At 63.2% G+C, this 16,268-nt stretch overlaps 3 protein-coding genes across 7 annotated transcripts; 1 reads left to right on the top strand and 2 right to left on the bottom strand.

Annotated features, from left to right (window-relative positions):
• Nucleotides 1–128: 128 nt before the first annotated feature.
• On the bottom strand, nucleotides 129–11,902 carry AAMP (angio associated migratory cell protein). 2 transcript variants are annotated; one of them, XM_053982997.1, is made up of 11 exons: nucleotides 11,868–11,902; nucleotides 3,836–3,988; nucleotides 3,313–3,432; nucleotides 3,041–3,180; nucleotides 2,810–2,954; nucleotides 2,585–2,668; nucleotides 2,194–2,309; nucleotides 1,647–1,750; nucleotides 1,079–1,169; nucleotides 660–814; nucleotides 129–400 (listed from the first exon to the last, which is right to left on the bottom strand). In XM_053982997.1, exons 2-11 carry the CDS (start codon nucleotides 3,969–3,971, stop codon nucleotides 325–327), a joined length of 1,167 nt encoding a protein of 388 aa, XP_053838972.1. In that variant the 5' UTR covers nucleotides 3,972–3,988; nucleotides 11,868–11,902; the 3' UTR covers nucleotides 129–324. The 2 variants fall into 2 exon arrangements, with proteins under 2 accessions (XP_053838972.1, XP_053838971.1); XM_053982996.1 differs by lacking the exon at nucleotides 11,868–11,902 and adding an exon at nucleotides 4,283–4,607.
• PNKD (PNKD metallo-beta-lactamase domain containing) lies at nucleotides 4,577–16,231 on the top strand. Of its 4 annotated transcripts, none has more exons than XM_053983002.1 (10): nucleotides 4,577–4,665; nucleotides 5,099–5,312; nucleotides 13,454–13,569; nucleotides 13,770–13,882; nucleotides 14,116–14,174; nucleotides 14,315–14,407; nucleotides 14,637–14,800; nucleotides 14,911–14,997; nucleotides 15,108–15,223; nucleotides 15,415–16,231. In XM_053983002.1, the coding sequence occupies exons 1-10, from the start codon at nucleotides 4,638–4,640 to the stop codon at nucleotides 15,586–15,588; spliced, it is 1,164 nt and encodes a 387-aa protein (XP_053838977.1). In that variant the 5' UTR covers nucleotides 4,577–4,637; the 3' UTR covers nucleotides 15,589–16,231. The 4 variants fall into 4 exon arrangements, with proteins under 4 accessions (XP_053838977.1, XP_053838976.1, XP_053838975.1 ...); XM_053983000.1 differs by lacking the exons at nucleotides 4,577–4,665; nucleotides 5,099–5,312 and adding exons at nucleotides 12,417–12,461; nucleotides 13,067–13,193; XM_053983001.1 differs by lacking the exons at nucleotides 4,577–4,665; nucleotides 5,099–5,312 and adding an exon at nucleotides 12,376–12,461.
• On the bottom strand, nucleotides 6,043–11,943 carry TMBIM1 (transmembrane BAX inhibitor motif containing 1). The gene is made up of 12 exons (XM_053983003.1): nucleotides 11,868–11,943; nucleotides 8,667–8,911; nucleotides 8,483–8,565; nucleotides 8,348–8,412; nucleotides 8,173–8,226; nucleotides 8,000–8,050; nucleotides 7,800–7,839; nucleotides 7,627–7,664; nucleotides 7,318–7,405; nucleotides 7,112–7,207; nucleotides 6,801–6,854; nucleotides 6,043–6,703 (listed from the first exon to the last, which is right to left on the bottom strand). Exons 2-12 carry the CDS (start codon nucleotides 8,881–8,883, stop codon nucleotides 6,560–6,562), a joined length of 930 nt encoding a protein of 309 aa, XP_053838978.1. The 5' UTR covers nucleotides 8,884–8,911; nucleotides 11,868–11,943; the 3' UTR covers nucleotides 6,043–6,559.
• Nucleotides 16,232–16,268: the final 37 nt, after the last annotated feature.

Raw genomic sequence — 16,268 nt, 5'->3', positions numbered from 1 at the left:
GGAGAGCTAGGATGGGAATCTCTGCCACTGATCCTCAGGCCATGGTTGGATGCCAGGGAGATCCCTGAGGAGGGAGCATAGCTCCCCAGATCCTCTTCCCCCCAACAAGCAGAGTAGATGGCATCCAGTTAAGTGAAATAATTTATATAATTAAAGACATCTTCATACAAAACCCCTGACTTGGCCCCTAGATGGTGAGGGCAAAGCAGGGCAGGCTGGAAAAATTACAAAGCACACATTGGAGAAGGGTGGTGAAACCATGTCCCTCGTCCCTCTGTACACAAGGCGCAGGTCAGCGCCGGGACGCCATCCCTTGACGCAGTTCTAGCGGTCGGGCCGCTGGACGCAGAACACTTTGGCTTGGTGGTCGCCAGAGGTGGTCACCACAATGGAGGCATCCCTGCAGGGAGACAGGGTTCAGAGTTGGGGCTGGGAGCTTCAGTATCCCTGACCATCACCCCCAGCCCAGCTCTGAAGTACTGCACTCCCCCTTGAGACCCTCAAGTCTCAGCATGGACCTAGGTTTGTCCCCCACCTTGGGACCAGACCACAAGGGCACTCAAAGAGGCAGCTTGTGATTTGAGCTCCTAGGCTGGAGGCCCCTGCTATCGCTGCTCCCTCCACCCAGCAGGGAAGGGGTCTAGGGGTTGCCTGCTCACTTGTTGACAGCGAAGTCGAGGATTTCAGCAGAGTGCCCTCGGTACTCGCTGATCATCTTCCCCGAGCGGGCGTCCCAGAGCCGCACAGCCCCATCCAGGCTGCAGGTGTACACCACGGCCGAGCTCTCCTCCCAGAGCAGCTGCACGATCCCTGACTGGGGCAGGGGGAAACCACAGTGGGGACCTCTTAGCTCCCCCCCTGTACCCCCACCCCCTCATGGTGTCGGGCATCCCCCCAGGACAGCCAGACACCAGGGCCAAGCACATCCGCTTTACAGAGACTGCGGCTGCCCTTTGGGGAAGCCCAAGGCTAAGGGAGAAGTACAAATTGGGAACTGGCCCTTGGGCTTCAAGGGAGATCTCCAAAAGGCCCAAAGCCCACCTCCCAGGCCTGGGTGGGGCAGGGGGGAGGGCAGTACCTCGTGTTGGCACTTATGCCTCAGGCTCTGTGTGGAGAGGTCGTAAATAGCCAGTGTGCCGTCAAGATAGCCCACAGCAGCCAGTGGCATCCTACAGACAGGGGAATAGGCATTACATGGCACAAGCGGAAGCAGGGATGGAAACACATAAAGGCTGCAGGTAAAAGGCAAACCCTATGCTGAAGGCTACAATGTACTGAGAGGCTGAGGGACAACCTGATGGCTGGAGCCATCAAACAACCCGCTTGGGAAATCCAACAGTACAGCAAGTCAGCAATCAGCCCATGGTTTGTGAAGATGACAATGTCCTGGTAGGAAAACAGCTGTCTGGAGAGTATCCCAGCCAAGCAGTGGTCAATCAGGCTAGCCCAGAATCCCCACAGTTGCAGGGAGGACTGAGCAGCTGGAGACCCTTGGCCTCATACCAAAGGGATCTGGCATCTTCACACCCAGCTAGGGAGGACAGAGGCAAGAGAAATGCAGCAGATTGAGTGCAAGGGATGCAAATGAATCTGTATGACAAGCCCAGTAAGATGTAGCACTGAAGAGCGTCTGTCCCAACACTCACACATTACAGAAGCCCAGCGACTCCACTGAGTTGGACTCTGCCTCCTCACCCTCGCTGATGGGTGCCTTGGGGGTCACGCTCTCCATCTTGAACACGCACACCACCTGGGTAGAGGGAGGGTGACTATACCCCGAGGGAAGGAGACTCAGACGCACAAAGGTCCCGTTTGTACTCGATACCGAGTCTGCGCCCTCATTAGAACAAGGTGCGGCCCCAAAGCCTCAACTCCTGGGAGCAAACAAGGAACTTCCTTCCAGGAGCCGGGCGGGACCACCCAGCCCGCGCTCCACCCGCAGCGCGAGGCCGCCGCCTGCCGGCTGCCGATGGCCGCACACCGGCCCTGGATTCGAGGGTCCCCAGCGCTTCTGGCACTGCCCCCGACCCAGGACAGGGGCCTTGGGGGGTCCCCAGCGCTTCTGGCTCTGCCCCCGACCCAGGACAGGGGACTTGGGGGGTCCTCAGCGCTTCTGGCTCTGCCCCCGACCCAGGACAGGGGACTTGGGGGGTCCCCAGCACACCTGGCTCTGCCCAGCCCATACAGACGCACCTTGCCCGTGGCAGAGTTGATCAGCTTGGCGTGACAGTCCACAGAGCCCGTCATGATCAAACTGCCATCCTGGTTGCTGGCTACACACGTCAAGGGGTCCTGATGGCCATCCTGGCCTGGGGGGTAAGCAGCAGGTATGAGCTTTATGTGCCCTCCCCACAGAGACCCAGTGAGCCTTGAAACACACCATCCTGCAGCCTCCACCCTGCCTGGCTCTGCCAGCATCCCGGCAAGCAACAGCCACTGCTGGGGAGAAAAACCCTGTGCCAGGCTCCCTCCTGCCCTCACAGGATGCCTCCTGTCCACCCAGACAGAGGTCAGAGCACACTAGAAGGGGCTGTTTGCCAGCTAGGGAGTAGCCCAGGTGATAAACCTCTTCCTTCTTCCTTACCTTTCAGGACATGCAGAGAGGTTCCCTGCTTTAGGTCCCAGATGCGCATGGTCCCGTCCTCATACCCCACCACTGCTCGCTTCCCTGGGTGAGACAGAGATAGCAGATAGAGACAGGGGCCCCCATCCCCCTACCTCCCATTCAGCACAGACTGGGAGAAGCAGGAGGGCAGATGGCCCACACAGCTGGTGACATTCCACACTCCAGAGAGGCCCCACGCCTCACCATCAGGCAAGATCCTGCCACATGTGGCTGGGCATGCTGGACCTTGAAAGGTCTTGCAGTCCCCACTGGGGATCTTCCACATCCAGGTGTTGCCATCAGCTGTACCAGCCAGAAGAACATGGGCTTGAGGGTGCCACTCCATCCACTGGGCAGAGAGAGAGACCAAAGGCAGCGTCACCAAAGTGCTGCCATCCCACTTGCTGGCTGGGGAGCCCCCACAGCACCACTCACCTCCAAGTCCCCCACCTCAAAGGACCACACTTCCTCCTTGGCGTCCACCCGCCACACTTTGATAAGCCCAGACATGTCACCTGTGGCCACGAACACGGAGTCGTGACTGAAGCCAGCACAGGTGACCGAGTCCTTGTGTCCTATAAACATCAGGGGACAGAGACTGCTCAGGCCAAGCTATGGAAGATGGTCAGGAACACAGCATCAGCTGGAGAAAGATGTGTGCAGATAGACACTGCTGAGAGGGGACACAGCTGTTCACTGCACCTCACCTGAGCACTCAAACAGGAGCTCCCCATCACTCACACGCCACACGAAGGCCTTGTCATCCTCTCCGCCTGTCACTGCCAGCGTGTTGGTCTTGGGGTCAAGGCTCACACAGAAGACAGAATCTTGACAAAAGAGCAAAGAGAGGCTACATGGCTACGATGCCAATCCCGCCTGACGTTCCCAGGGGATCCAAACCCTGTGCGGCACTGGGTCTGGGTGGGATGTCAGCAAGCTGAACTTCAACCCAGCCCAGTGGGAATCAATTCTTCACGTGGAAGGGGAGCGGCAGAGGCTTTCTGCTGAGCTTAAGGCCAGCTGCCATGATGGGAGGCCCAAAGGGCTCTTCTGCCAGAGCATAAGGCAGAAACAAGCCCAGGGCAGCTCTGAGTCCTGATGGCCGTCCCAAAAAGGCTGAGAGACAGCAGCCTAGCAAGGCACTCTGCACCCCTGGACTCTGGGGAAAGCCAAGATGAGACCAGGTCCCGAGGGGGGTCCCAACTGCTTCTGCCCGTGCCCAGCACGCACCCGAGTGGAGCGAGAACGTGACCTCACTGTCGTCCTGTGCCTCCATGCCGTCCTCCACCCCCTCGTCATCCTCCGACTCCCAAGCCTCGGCATCGGGCTCTTCTGCCCCCTCGTCCTCAAAGTCCACGTCCTCCATCTCCTCGGCCAGGTCATCTGCAGAGGGCGAAGGTCAGGGCGCGGCTCGCGGCCGGCCGGGTTCGGAGGGACAGCGGGGGTCGCTGCGGGACCGGGCAGCGGGGGGATGCGCGATGCCGCCGCGGCCACGAGTCCCAGAGCAGGGAAACCGCAGAGGAACGGGACGCGACACGGGGAGAGGCCGCGGGCCGGGGGGGATGCACCGGCCGGGCCTGGCACTGGGGTGGGGCCGCAGCGCTCCCGGTGCCCCGGCGGGAGGCCGGAGCCCCCGCAAGCCCTGCCCGGTGCGCGGCGCAGGGCGCCCCGTCTCACCCGGCCCGGGCGGGCCCAGCTCCACCACCTCGATGATCTCCTCGTCGCCGTGCAGGTCCAGCGCTCCCGGGTCCTCCCCGGGCTCCATGCCGACCCACCCCGCCGCCGCCGCCGCCGCTTCCGCCGCGCGCCCCGCCCCGCTCAATCGCCGCCCGCCCCAGCCAACCACGGCCCGAGTCCGCGCGCGGATCCCGCCCTTTCCGCCAGCAGGGCTGGCCGGCCCCGCCTTGCGCGGCGCACTCTGGGAGATGTAGTTTTCCGCGCACACACCGCGCGGCGCCGCCGGCCGACGGTTTCCGAGTGACGAGACTGCAGCTCCCGGCATGCAGCGGAGCCGCTGGTGCACACCGGCACCATGGCGGCGGCGCGAGGCGGATTGCGGGGTAACGGCGGGCGGGCGGGCGAGCGGGTGGGCAGGAGCAGGGAGCAGCCCCGGGGCGGGGGGACCGGGACCGTTCCGCCACCTCTCTCACGGCACTGCTCCGCGGCCTTCGGCACAAGCGCCCCGAGACGCACCCCCGCCCCGCCCCGCTGAGGAGAGGCTTTAGGGCCACGCCCCCGCTGCGCTTGGCCACGCCCCAGTTGTGTTGGTCACGCCCTCGGCTCAGGCCCCGCCTTCGAGCGCCCTCTGGCGGAAGGGCAGGGCCTGTGGCAGGGGAATGGGGATGGACAGGGATAAGGGCAGGGAATAGAGCCGGGGCAAGGGCAGGAAAAAGGGCAGGGACAAGGGCAGGGACAGGAGCTTCAGGCAGCCCGGGCTGGGCCCCCCACGCTCTACCCCATGGCTGCCCCTCCCTAATGCTTCTCTCCCCGCAGGACTGCTGGTGGCAGTAAGAGCTTCAGCGTGTCCTGCCAAGGCCTGGGGGCGGCCGGATGCCCGGGGCACACGGCTCTTTGGGCAGAGCTGCCCCCGGCCAGCGGGACAGCGGGCCAGTCAGGAGCCTGGCAGCGGGGGGCTCCCCGAAGGGGTGGAGTACATCCCCACACGCAAGAAGGGCAAGAACCCCATGAAGCCGGTGGGGGTGGCCTGGTGAGTGGCTCAGCTGGTGGGAGAGGGTCAGCACTGGGAGGCTGCGCTGCTCTGTGGGGCCCGGGGTGGAACAGGGGTCATGGGGGTCTGTAGCGCTGAACAGGGCACTGTCCATGCAGCCCCCGCGTGGCACAGCACCCTTGTTTCCCCACCCACTCTCTCCATCTCCCTGACTGCTGGCTGTTCTGCAGGGCCATTGGATTGCCTTCCGGCATCATCCTCTTCCTCCTGGTCAAACGGCAAGTGGACAAAAACCGCCTCGAGCAGCTCAAAATCCGCCGAACAATGATGGAAGCCAACCAGGGCGAGTACGAGACGGAGCGATACAACAGGATGGTCAGGGGGGCATAGCCACACTGCCCCCCATGCCCAGCCTGTCGCTGGAATGCATGACAGTGGCATCTGCCCTGCCTATCCAGACCATGAAGTGGTTGTGGAGCTGAATAGGGACAAATAAAGTGAAACAGCTCACTGCCACTGTGGATGCTCCCTCGGTGCTCAGCCCCAGGCTCCGCCTGCCTCAGCAGTGGGGGCCCCAGCTGTTCTGCAGCTGGGCTTCTGCCCACAACAGCAGGGTCTACGGCCAGGGGAGGGAGGCCAGGCTTGGAGCAATTTGACCTTGGTTTTCCCATTCCAAAGCAGTGTTTGTGCTGCACCAGGCCGCAGCCCCCACTGAGTCTGCCCACAGGTTTTTTGAGGGAGTTGCCACACAAGTAAGACTGAGACTGTCTGGAAAACTGAAGTGTTTTATTTAGCAAGTGCAACTTTGCCCACATCTGTGGCTGCAGGGCCTCTGCAATGTGAGCTCTGCCACGGAGGTCCCAGCTGCCCCCTGCCCACCCTGGGCACAGCCACAGCTCAGGGAGGGGGCATGGCCAGAGCCACATCTAAGGCACAGAGTGAATGACACCAAATGTTCTCTGGCAAAAAAATCTCAACATGATCCCAGCAGCCGCTGCCAGCTCCCTGTGCCCAGGCAGGGCTGTGACATTCCGCTGCCAGCCCAATGCCATTGGCACAGCCTCAGGAAGCGGTGCCAAAGCTGGGCTAAACTGCCTTAACGCTGGCAGCCAGTCCCCCCCACTGCCCTCAGAGGCTTGTTGGGGGATGATCAAGGGAAGCCCTTTACTTAGCAGCCTACAGGTAGGAATGCCAAAGCATTAAGAGTCACAGTAAGCAGACTATCCTGTACAGAGACCAGAGGAGGGGTGAGGGGCAGCTGGAGAGGGACAGGAGGGGTCCCAGAGCTAATCCCGGCCCACTATCTGCAGGATGAAGGTGAAGATGTAGATGATGTCAGTGTAGATGGTGAGGGCACCATAGACATACTCCTCGGGGCTCAGTGTGTTCTTCCTGTTTCCCAGCACAAGTTGGGTGTCATAGGCAAGGAACTGCAGGGACAGAGAGTGTCAGGCAAGGACCAAGGGGGAATTCCTCCCTCCCCAGTCCCTGCCCCACGCCCTCTGCCCGCTCCAGCTGTCAACTCACCAGCGTGAATGCGATGGCCCCGATGGCTGCGTACAGCATGTGGAGCCAGGGGACCTGTGCAGGAAGGGAGCACGAGCAGGGTGAGCCGGGGTGCTGGCAGGCAGCAGGCGAGGCAGGGCAGGCCCTGCCCGCACCCGGCTCTTGAGGAGCTGCTGCCGATGCTGACACATGCTTTCCCTGCAGGCAAGCTACCTTCCACACCCTGCTTCCCAGCAAAGGGGCCACCCAAACCCCCTGCCTGCACCAGCCCTGGGGATAGCCAACCGGGAATACCCACGGCACCCCACAGCTCCTCTCTCCTTCCCACTCACATATTTGAAGGAGAGGACGATGGCAGTGATGATCCCGGTCACCATGACCACAATGCCCAGCACGCAGAACAGCCCTGGACACGAAGTAAAATCAACCTGATGGGGACACACACACATATGTCACAGGAGAGCCCAGGGTGTCCCCGCTGACCAGCTCTCCACACCTGGCCCATAGAGGGCAGGGCAGGGTGCGTCCCTCTCCTTGCCTTGGTCTGGAAGCAGAAGATGGTCACAACGATGGCCACAATGGCGGTGATGAGCATGGCAATCAGGACAGCTTTCGTCTGGTACATGCTGCAGACAAAGAAAGTCACCTCACACTTCAGTATCCTCCTGCCAGAGGGGTGTTGGAGACCCTCCCCCCCAGCCCCAAACCTGGACAGGAACTCCGTGGTCCCTGAGCCCAAGGGACTGGAGCATCCCGTGGCTCCTGGCAGCCTCTCAGCTGATCTGGCTGCATAATGGAGGACAGGAGGGACCCCAGATTTTATAACCGCAGGGTCCCCAGGGCGTACCTGGCAATGGTGCCTGTCATCAGCCCCATGGCCAGCGTCTGTGGGAGAGAAGGGTGAGCTCAGTAGGCTGCCCACCTGCCCACATGTCCTCCTATCCCCCCCAGCACACCCAGGGAGACCTGGGGTGCCATGGGGACACCTCCAGGACCCCTTGCCAGTCCCAGCCCACTCACAAAGATGCTCAGCAGGATAATATTCCAGGGGAAGCGTCTCCTGAGGACAAAACAGGAGAGAGGTAAGCTAGTGACAACAACCATGTTATGTCCCCCTGGCCCCCACCACCCAGGGGCAGCCCCAGGCAGGAACCTATCTTCATGCTCTGGAAACACCCCCCATACCCACACATCCCACCCTGGTGGTCCTAGGGACTCACCGGGGACCCTGGCAGCAGGCCAGCACCAGGTAGGTCACCAGGAACACAGCACTGCAAGGAGAGACAGCAGGTGTGAGCCTCACAACCCCCCACCAGGATCAGCCCCTGGGCTGGGAGGCTGTGGATGTGGGGCACGAGCTGGGGGGGCACGAACCAGCAGAGCCCCTACTCACTATGAGGCGTAGTAGATGGCAACATTCTTCTGGACAAAGGAGCGGACAGGGTGGCTGTGGGACAGGAGGGACAAGTGTGAGGGAGAGGAGACAGCAGCTACTGTCCCCTCTGAACACCCCCCTCTCAAGCTCCTCTCTTTTTCAGGACAAAGGTAAGGAGGATCCCTCTACTCACACAAAGGTGAACACAGAGATGATTCCCACCGTCACTAGGAGCTGCAGGGAGATGATGGCATAGACCTGCAAGAGACAGGGGGGTCAGCACTTGGCCCCCCACCCTGACAGGTGCCCCTGGCCCCTTGGGACTCACCTTGCGGATGAAGGCATGCCGGACTTTCCTATCGTCCCAGTCAACTGATTGGAAAGGAGAGCCATCCCCAAGGCCGTTGTCACCTGTGAGGGACACCCCTCAGCACCAGGGTCAGCCATGCAGCCCCTCACAGCACCCCTGTTTCTAGTACCCTCCTCCAAAAAAACCAAGGTGCCCCACTTACCAAACCGCATAGGCATGGTGGGCATGGCCATGCCCGGATGAGGGTACCCCCCTGATGCTGGATACCCCCCTGGCTGCGCGTACCCCGCCCCCGCAGGGTACCCCCCAGGCTGCGGGTACCCCCCGGCATAGTGGGGGGGCTGGGGGTACCCCCCAGGGGGCGGGGGGTACAGGGGGTTCTTGTCGTCGTAGAGCGGGGGAGCGCTGGGATGTGACATGCCGGTTCCCTGGCGTCTCCCACGGCACCTGCAGGGGACAGAACACGTGGGGCTTCAGCACAGGTCACCCTCCCCGGGCAGGACCTGTTCCTGGTGAGTGGAGCCACAGGTGCAGGGACAGAGGGGATCATGCAGCCACAAAGCCTCCCCCTCCCACTTTAATAGTGGCTCCTAATTAGTAAGGACAAGTTCGCCTCAATGCCAGCAGGTCAATAATAGACGAGGGATGTCCCCACTGTCCCTTGGCTGGGACCACCCTCATTCCTGTGCCCTGAGTCCCCGGCACCTGCGTCAGCGATGAGCCGCGGGCAGGGCACAGCCACGCGCTGACTCAAGCTGCGTCGAGGACGTGACCTTTTCAAAAGGGATCTGACCTCTCCAGTCTTTGAAGCCCACCCTGAGTTTACCAGGTCTGTGGCTCCTGGTAGCACCACACTGAGGACAAATGGCATCACCCCGCCAACTGCCTGGGATGGAAACACAGGGTCTGATCCTCATCACAGCCATGCAGATCCCACTGCCCCTCCCATTTCGGGGGTGTCCCCCACCCAACAACTGTATGCGTCACACAGGGGCTCCAGAGCTCCTGAGTCCCCTTTCAAGGGGATGTGACACCCACATCACCTCCGTAGGAGATGGACTCTTCCTCGGGGAGTGGAGTTGGGACCCCCCCTGGGGCTGAGCTTCCCTCCTCGGCCATACCAGGCCCCCTCACAGAGCCCCCGGCAGCTGTGAGCAGGCAGCCCGGGCTCAGGGCCAGCTGGGCTTGGTCCCAGCAGGAGGAGGAGAAGGAAAGCAGGATCTCCAAGGCTAGGAAAACAACAGTGCTGCCAGTAGAGAGTGCCAGGCCTTTACTCACCTCCCACCCCCTCAGCACTGGCATCCCAGACCCCAGGAAGGTGCCAGGACCCCCCACAACCCTCCTGCCCTCAGCTGTGATGTGATCTTGGGACCATCCCAGGGAAGGAACTAGGATCTGATCCTAACCAGGACCAGGCTAGGAGGGGATTGGGAACTTCCTCCTGTGCGACACCAGTGCTTCCCTCAGCCGGGCTGGACAGGCAGTGATGTCGAGGGCACACCCATGCCAGCCGTGCAGGGCTGGAGGGAGCAGTTCCGTGTCTGTCCCTCCATCCCTCCTGGCATCCAACCGTGACAGCCATGGCAGAGCTGCCACGGTCACACTGCCCTTTGTCATTGCGATGACGACAGCGCCAAAAATAAATAACCGGTGTGGCAGTGACCATACGGACAGGAAGTTCACTTTCCCTACATTGTGGTTTCCCAGAGAGCACAGGGGACCCCCTGGTACTGCCTCATCTGTGGGGTCAGGGGAGGGCCCAAAATAGGACCTTGACCCTAGGAAAGCCTCTGTGACTGACACTCAAGTTACAGAGGGACCAGAGTCCCCAGGAGGGAACCCAGGTGTCTGGGGGAAGCAGGGTGTATTTGGCCAGCACCAGATCAGCGGGGTCCTACCCTGTGCCCATGACCAGCACCTTGTGACTGCTCCAGCCCCTCCTGTTTCCACCGCATTGGGGTAGCCTTGGGCACAGGGAAGGAACCAGCCTGACGGGTCCCAACAGCTGCCACACCCAGGGAAGCAGGCAGCCGAACCCTCCTAGGTCCATGGCACTGCACGGCCCCAAAACTGAGGTCACCAGTTAGATGGCAGATGGCAACCCAGGGCCGGCTCAGTGGCATGACACGGTCCCTGGGGTCAGGGTGCTACTCTGCACTGACACCGTGACTCAGCACAGATAAGGCACATATAGCAGGCACATGGGGCACAGCCAACCATGATCCCTTCCACAATCTCATGGGTAGCACAGGGTTGTGTCCCCACCATCCACCGTGGCACCCCTGCCAGGCTCAGGCCCCTGCTACAAGCTCCACAGGTTCCTGGGGGAAACACAACCACCTTAGGAGGGGATCATGGATTGGGGCGGGGGACAGAGCTCCCCACATTCAGGCTGCCTGAGAAAGCACCTCACTCTTGAAGAACTGGGAAGCTCCCACCTGTACAGCACGGGTTAGTACAACACAGCCTAGTATGGCACAGCACAGAGTGGCACAGCCTGGCATGGCATGGCACAGCCTGGTACAGTTCAACAGGGCACAGCTGCCTCCTGCAGCACAGCACGGCTCAGTACAGCACAATCCAACACAGCACAGCACAACTTGTCCCGGCCCAGCCCAGCCCAGGCCAGTCCTGCTCAGTTGACATGAGAGGGTCAGTACAGCCCACCCAGGCCGGATGTCCCCGCTGGCCCACATCGCTCACACACGACACAAGTTTGCTGGGGTTCAGCATCACCTTTCCACATCCCTGCCCCTCTGCAAGCTCTCTCCCGGGGGCACAGAGGGGACAGAGGCATCCTCCTGTGCCCCAGCCCCGGCACCCCCACACTGCCCAGTGGTGGTTCCCACGCATCCCCATGGTGTCACTCCACACCTTGCCGGGCACAAACCCGTGCCCACCCCTCCCGAGACACCCCACGGGGTCTGTAACACCCTCCACCGCAGAAGTATCGCTGCCCTCCCACGAACCACCCCGCACCACTCCCCAATTCCCCGCCACGCCATCGCGTGGGGTCCGGAAAACAGCACCAGTGCTAGAGAGGGACCCCGCGCGTAGGGGTCCCGTCCCCCCGCGTCCCTCCGCGCGGGACCGCTCTCCCCGCCGCCGGACCTCAACCCGACGTGCCCCTACCCACTCCAGTGACGGGGGAGCGGGGTGCCGCAGCGCGTCCCCGGGATTTAGCGACCGGCCGCCCACTCTCGCCCAGTCCCCGTCGGCCTCCGGGACGCTCGGGAGAGCGCTGGGACAGCCCCTCGCCGCCTGTGGCACCGGAGGGCGCAGGGTCAGGGGGGTGGGGGGTCGAAGCGGGCGGAGGGGAGTCGAGAGAACGAGGGGGACCGCCGGGGGTCGCAGGCGGGACTCGGGAACGGCGTGGGGCGCGGAGCGGGGCGGGCCACCCTACCTGCTGCGCGCTGCTCCGCCGGGCTGCGGCCGCCACGGGACGGAACGAGCCGGGACGGGTCTGACGGGGCGGCGGCGGCCACCGCCCACCGCGCCCCCCCGCGGCGGCTCCGCGCCCTGCACCCGGGACGGCCGGGACCGGCAGCGGGGTGCGCTCTCCCGCCTGTTGCTCCCCGGGACGGACCCCGCCGGCCCTTGCCCGTCCCCCCGGGACTTCCTTCCCGCCGGCTCTGACGTCACTCAGGGACCCCCTTCTTCACGCAGTGACGTCAACGGGGGGACACCCCTCGCGGCGGCGGGGGGGGAATCCCCTCCTCTCGGCGGGTGACGCGAGCGCTGTGTGTCCCCCGGGCGTGTGTGTTCCCCCCCCCCCGCTCCCGGTGCCGCGGTGGCGGGGCCGGCAGGGGGCGCGGCGCGGCGGGCGCGTGACGCCGGTTGGCGGCATGGCCGCGGGGCCCGGCGGGGCGGCGGCGGCGGCGGCGGCAGCGGCCGGGGCGCGCGGGCTCGGGGCCGCCTGCCTGCGCCTCCTCCGCCGCGCCCGCCGCGCCGCCGCCGCGCTCATGGCCTTCGCCGCCCCGCTGCTGTTCCGCCTGGGGTGAGTGAGCGAGCGAGCGAGCGAGTGAGCGGTCGCCGCTGCGGGACCCCCGCAGGGAGGCAGCCACCGCCGCCCGCCTTTGTGCTGCCGCCGGGAGGGAGGGCCCACCACCCTCCCCTGCTTGTGCGGAGCCGCCCGGAGCGGAACCTGCGGCCGCGCCGGCACGGAGAGAGCGGGCTGGGGCTCAGCCCGCTCCGGCCGGGGGACTGGGGGCGGGCGGTGTCAGCCCGGCCGCCGGGGCCGGGGATCAGACGCCGACTCCCCCCGCGCGGTGCCGGTCAGCCTCCCGTGCGGGCCGCCTTCTCTCGGGTGTCACCGCTGACCTGCCCCGGTGCCCCGGCCGTGGTCAGGCTACTCGGCGCTGGCAGGAGCCCCTGCTCCCCGGTTTCGGGCTCCCGCCGCAACAGACGCAGGGGACCCCCGGGTACTGCAGGGATCGCTCCCGGTGTGCCATCCAGGGGTGCCCTCGGCCGGGAATGGGCTTTGCAACCCGGGTCTTTACATGTCCGTCATTGCACCATTCCCCGTCCCGTCCCAAATCGCTGCTGTGCAAACGGGGAGGTCCCTCCGAGCTCCGCAGCCTGATGTCTTTTGCACACCCACAGGCACGGGGGCATTTCTTGCCTCCCTTTTCCTCGGCCCATTCTCTTTCCCGATTCCCCGGAGCATGGCAAGCTTGGGCATGTCCCCCCCCGGAGCATGGGGAGGAACTGCCAGCTCCAGCCCCTCCTGGTGAGCACCCCGCAGCACTGCCCCCCCCAGTCCTTGCTGCTCGAAATAGCGGGAGGGTGCCTGCTCGGGGAATCAATCTTGCCCTCACTGTGCATCTGGGATGTGGGGTACACACACACACCACCTGTAGCCCTCCCGAATGAGAAAGTGGCCCTGTATGTGTTCCCTGTGGGAGTCACAGCCCCAGCAGTAGCTCCCTTCCCAAGTGGGCTCCTTAGGGGAACTGGGGTTTAATGCCTAGGGGTGTCTGCCCTCCCCAGGTACAGCCTGTACGCCCGCACACGCCTGGGCTACCTCTTCTACCAGCGGCAGGTGAAGAAGGCCCGGGAGCGGTATCCGCACGGCCACTCCGTGCCCCAGCCCTACTGCTTCCCTGGTGAGTCCTGGCCAGCCCCTCCCACACCACGCTCTGCGGTGTCCCCCAGCACTGGCACTTTGGGCTGGGGAGGGGTTGCCATCACCATGCCCGAAGCATGTTTAACTAAGAATGTGATGTAAGACGTGGGGAGTTTGACCTGGACTCCCCCTTTTCCAGCTGGGGGGGATCATGCCTTGATTCTGTCTCTTCCTCCCCAGGGCTGAAAATCCTGCCCATTCCTGTACTCTCCAACAACTACAGCTACCTGGTCATCGACACTGGCTCCAGCCAAGCGGTTGTCATCGACCCCTCTGACCCGCTGGCTGTACAGGTGAGACCCTCACAACCACTCTGACCTGGTGTTTGGCTGTCTCCAGTTGAGGGGGTGGCATGTCTCTATATTTTGGGGTTAGAGGGGAGCAAATCTGCCCCTAATCTGCAGCCCTTAGTGCCCAAGGCTAGACTGGAGCATGACAGGGGAGCTGGGGGAGACAGGGTTTAGGGGGAAACTGGTACCTGGGTTCTCTGTCTCTCCTAATTTCTCTGTCCATATTTCCTCCCCAGGCTGCCATTGAAGATGAGGGGGTGATGCTGGAGGCCATATTCTGCACACACAAACACTGGTAAGGGGCAAGAGGTGGCCCTGGAAGGGTTGGTAGCTGCTGTGAAGGCAGCCCCACCTGAGGCAGCCCCCAGCCCTGCCCCATATAGTGGGGGAGGTATGGGGGGGTATATTTAGGGTCTCTGACCTCCCTGTCTGCAGGGACCACAGTGGAGGGAACGAGGCACTCTGCCAGAAGCACAACTCCTGCAGGGTGTATGGCAGCGCTCTCGATGCCATCCCACAGCTCACCAAGTAAGTCCTGCACCCCCCTAGCACCCCTGTAAATCTGGGGGGAGCTTCCTTCCCAACCACCACTGTCTGCAGCACTCACCCACCAGTCCATCCCCCGAGTACCATGTTGGGCAGAGACCTGGCATGCTCCTGACACCAGCGTGCGAGAAAGGTTGCCATGGGAGGCGCGCATTTTGAGGTGTTGGGGTTGGGGGGAGCACCCTGACAGTGCCCCCTGCTCCCGGCACAGCCCACTTGCAGACAGGGAGAAGGTGACCGTGGGCTGCCTGACCTTCGAGGCGCTCACCACACCTGGCCACACTGTGGGCCACATGGTGTATGTGCTGGACGGGGGCCCCTTCGGCAGCCCCCCCTGCCTCTTCTCCGGGGACCTCCTCTTCCTTGCTGGCTGTGGTGAGTGCACCCAACCCCAGACAGGGGGTTGGGGGATTACCCCATCCTGAGATGGGCTTAGGGGTACCCCCCAGACCCCCCCTATGACAGGCAGTTGTGTGGGGGTCCAGGCAGGCCATTTGAAGGCTCCCCTGAGACCATGCTCGCCTCCCTGGATGTGGCCATGGGCTTGGGCGAGGACACACTGCTTTGGCCAGGTGAGTGTCCCCAACAGCAGGGCAGAGCTGCTGGTGTCCCCCTAGTCCCCACTGCCAAGGGGGAGAGCTGGGTGGGGGTGATGCTAAGGGCTGCATATGGGGGTCCACAGGCCACGAATATGCACTGGAGTGCCTGACCTTCGCCAGCCTCCTGGAGCTGGACAATTCCGCGCTGGAGCAGAAGCTGCAGTGGGCAGTGCAGCAACGCCAGGAGAAGAGGAGCACGGTGAGGCATGGGGGTCCCTGCGTGCAACACCCACCACCCCGACCCCTCATGGGGTTCCCTTGGCAGGGATGCTGCACCCCAACACCCTCTTGCATGGTGGGTGCCATATGGGCAGGGGGCTCTGGGGGCATTCCCAGCTCCCTGCCAGGGGTGCTGCCTCCAGCAGGGGAGCTGAGCAGCTGCCCCCACAGTGCCCCTCCACACTGGGGGAAGAGCAGACCTACAACCCCTTCCTGCGGACCCACCGGCCAGAGCTGCAGGAGGCCCTGGGACTGTGGCAGGGCAGGGGGGAGGACCTCGATGCCTTTCGTGCCCGTGTCCTCAAGGAGGTGCGGAGGCGCAAGGACCTCTACCAAGCCACCTAGATCTCCCCCCACTCCCCGGATCCCCCCTTTCCACGGGTCCGGGTGATGGTTGGGCACAGGGAGCCCAAGATTGTGTGGTTTATTTTGCTGTGAATCTCCCTACTGGGGTACAGGGTTGGAGGAGGGGGAAGAGTGGACACCCCCTTAAGTGGGCACCCCATAAGTGATCCTTGCCTTTGCTCCCTGGAACTTGGGGGTCACCAGCTGTCATATAGAAGCACCTCAATCCTCTCTCGAGGGTTCTGTAGCCACCTGCCTCACTGCTGGGGCTATAGGAATGGCACCAAGGGCTTCTCCTACAATCCCCCCCCCACACTCCCCCGTTTTTCTGGAAATCTCCAATTTCCCCTCCACCACCACCACTCAGCCCCCTCCCCTTAAGCCCCCAGTGTTGTGTATCTCCTTTGTGGGGGCTGGGATGGAGCCAGCAAGGGGAGGCGGGTCGGCAGTACTACCTCCAGGCAAGGGGCTCCTCTCCAGCACCCCATCCTTGACGCCGGAGCCCCCCTGTACATACACACACGCACACACACACTGGGACGGGACCATAGGGTCGCACTGCTGGGGTATGGGGGTGCTGCTTCGCTGGGGATCGGAGCCACAATCACCCCCACGCCCCAAATAAAAGACTGGATCGATTTTACTCCTGTTCGTCCCTTTCTCTCCTCGCCGGTGGGGAG

Source organism: Vidua macroura, chromosome 7, assembly GCF_024509145.1.
Source record: "Vidua macroura isolate BioBank_ID:100142 chromosome 7, ASM2450914v1, whole genome shotgun sequence".
NCBI classification, from domain to species: Eukaryota; Metazoa; Chordata; class Aves; order Passeriformes; family Viduidae; genus Vidua; species Vidua macroura.
The sequence above is the reverse complement of the archived record's forward strand: the minus strand, read 5'-3'. Positions and strand labels throughout refer to the sequence as shown.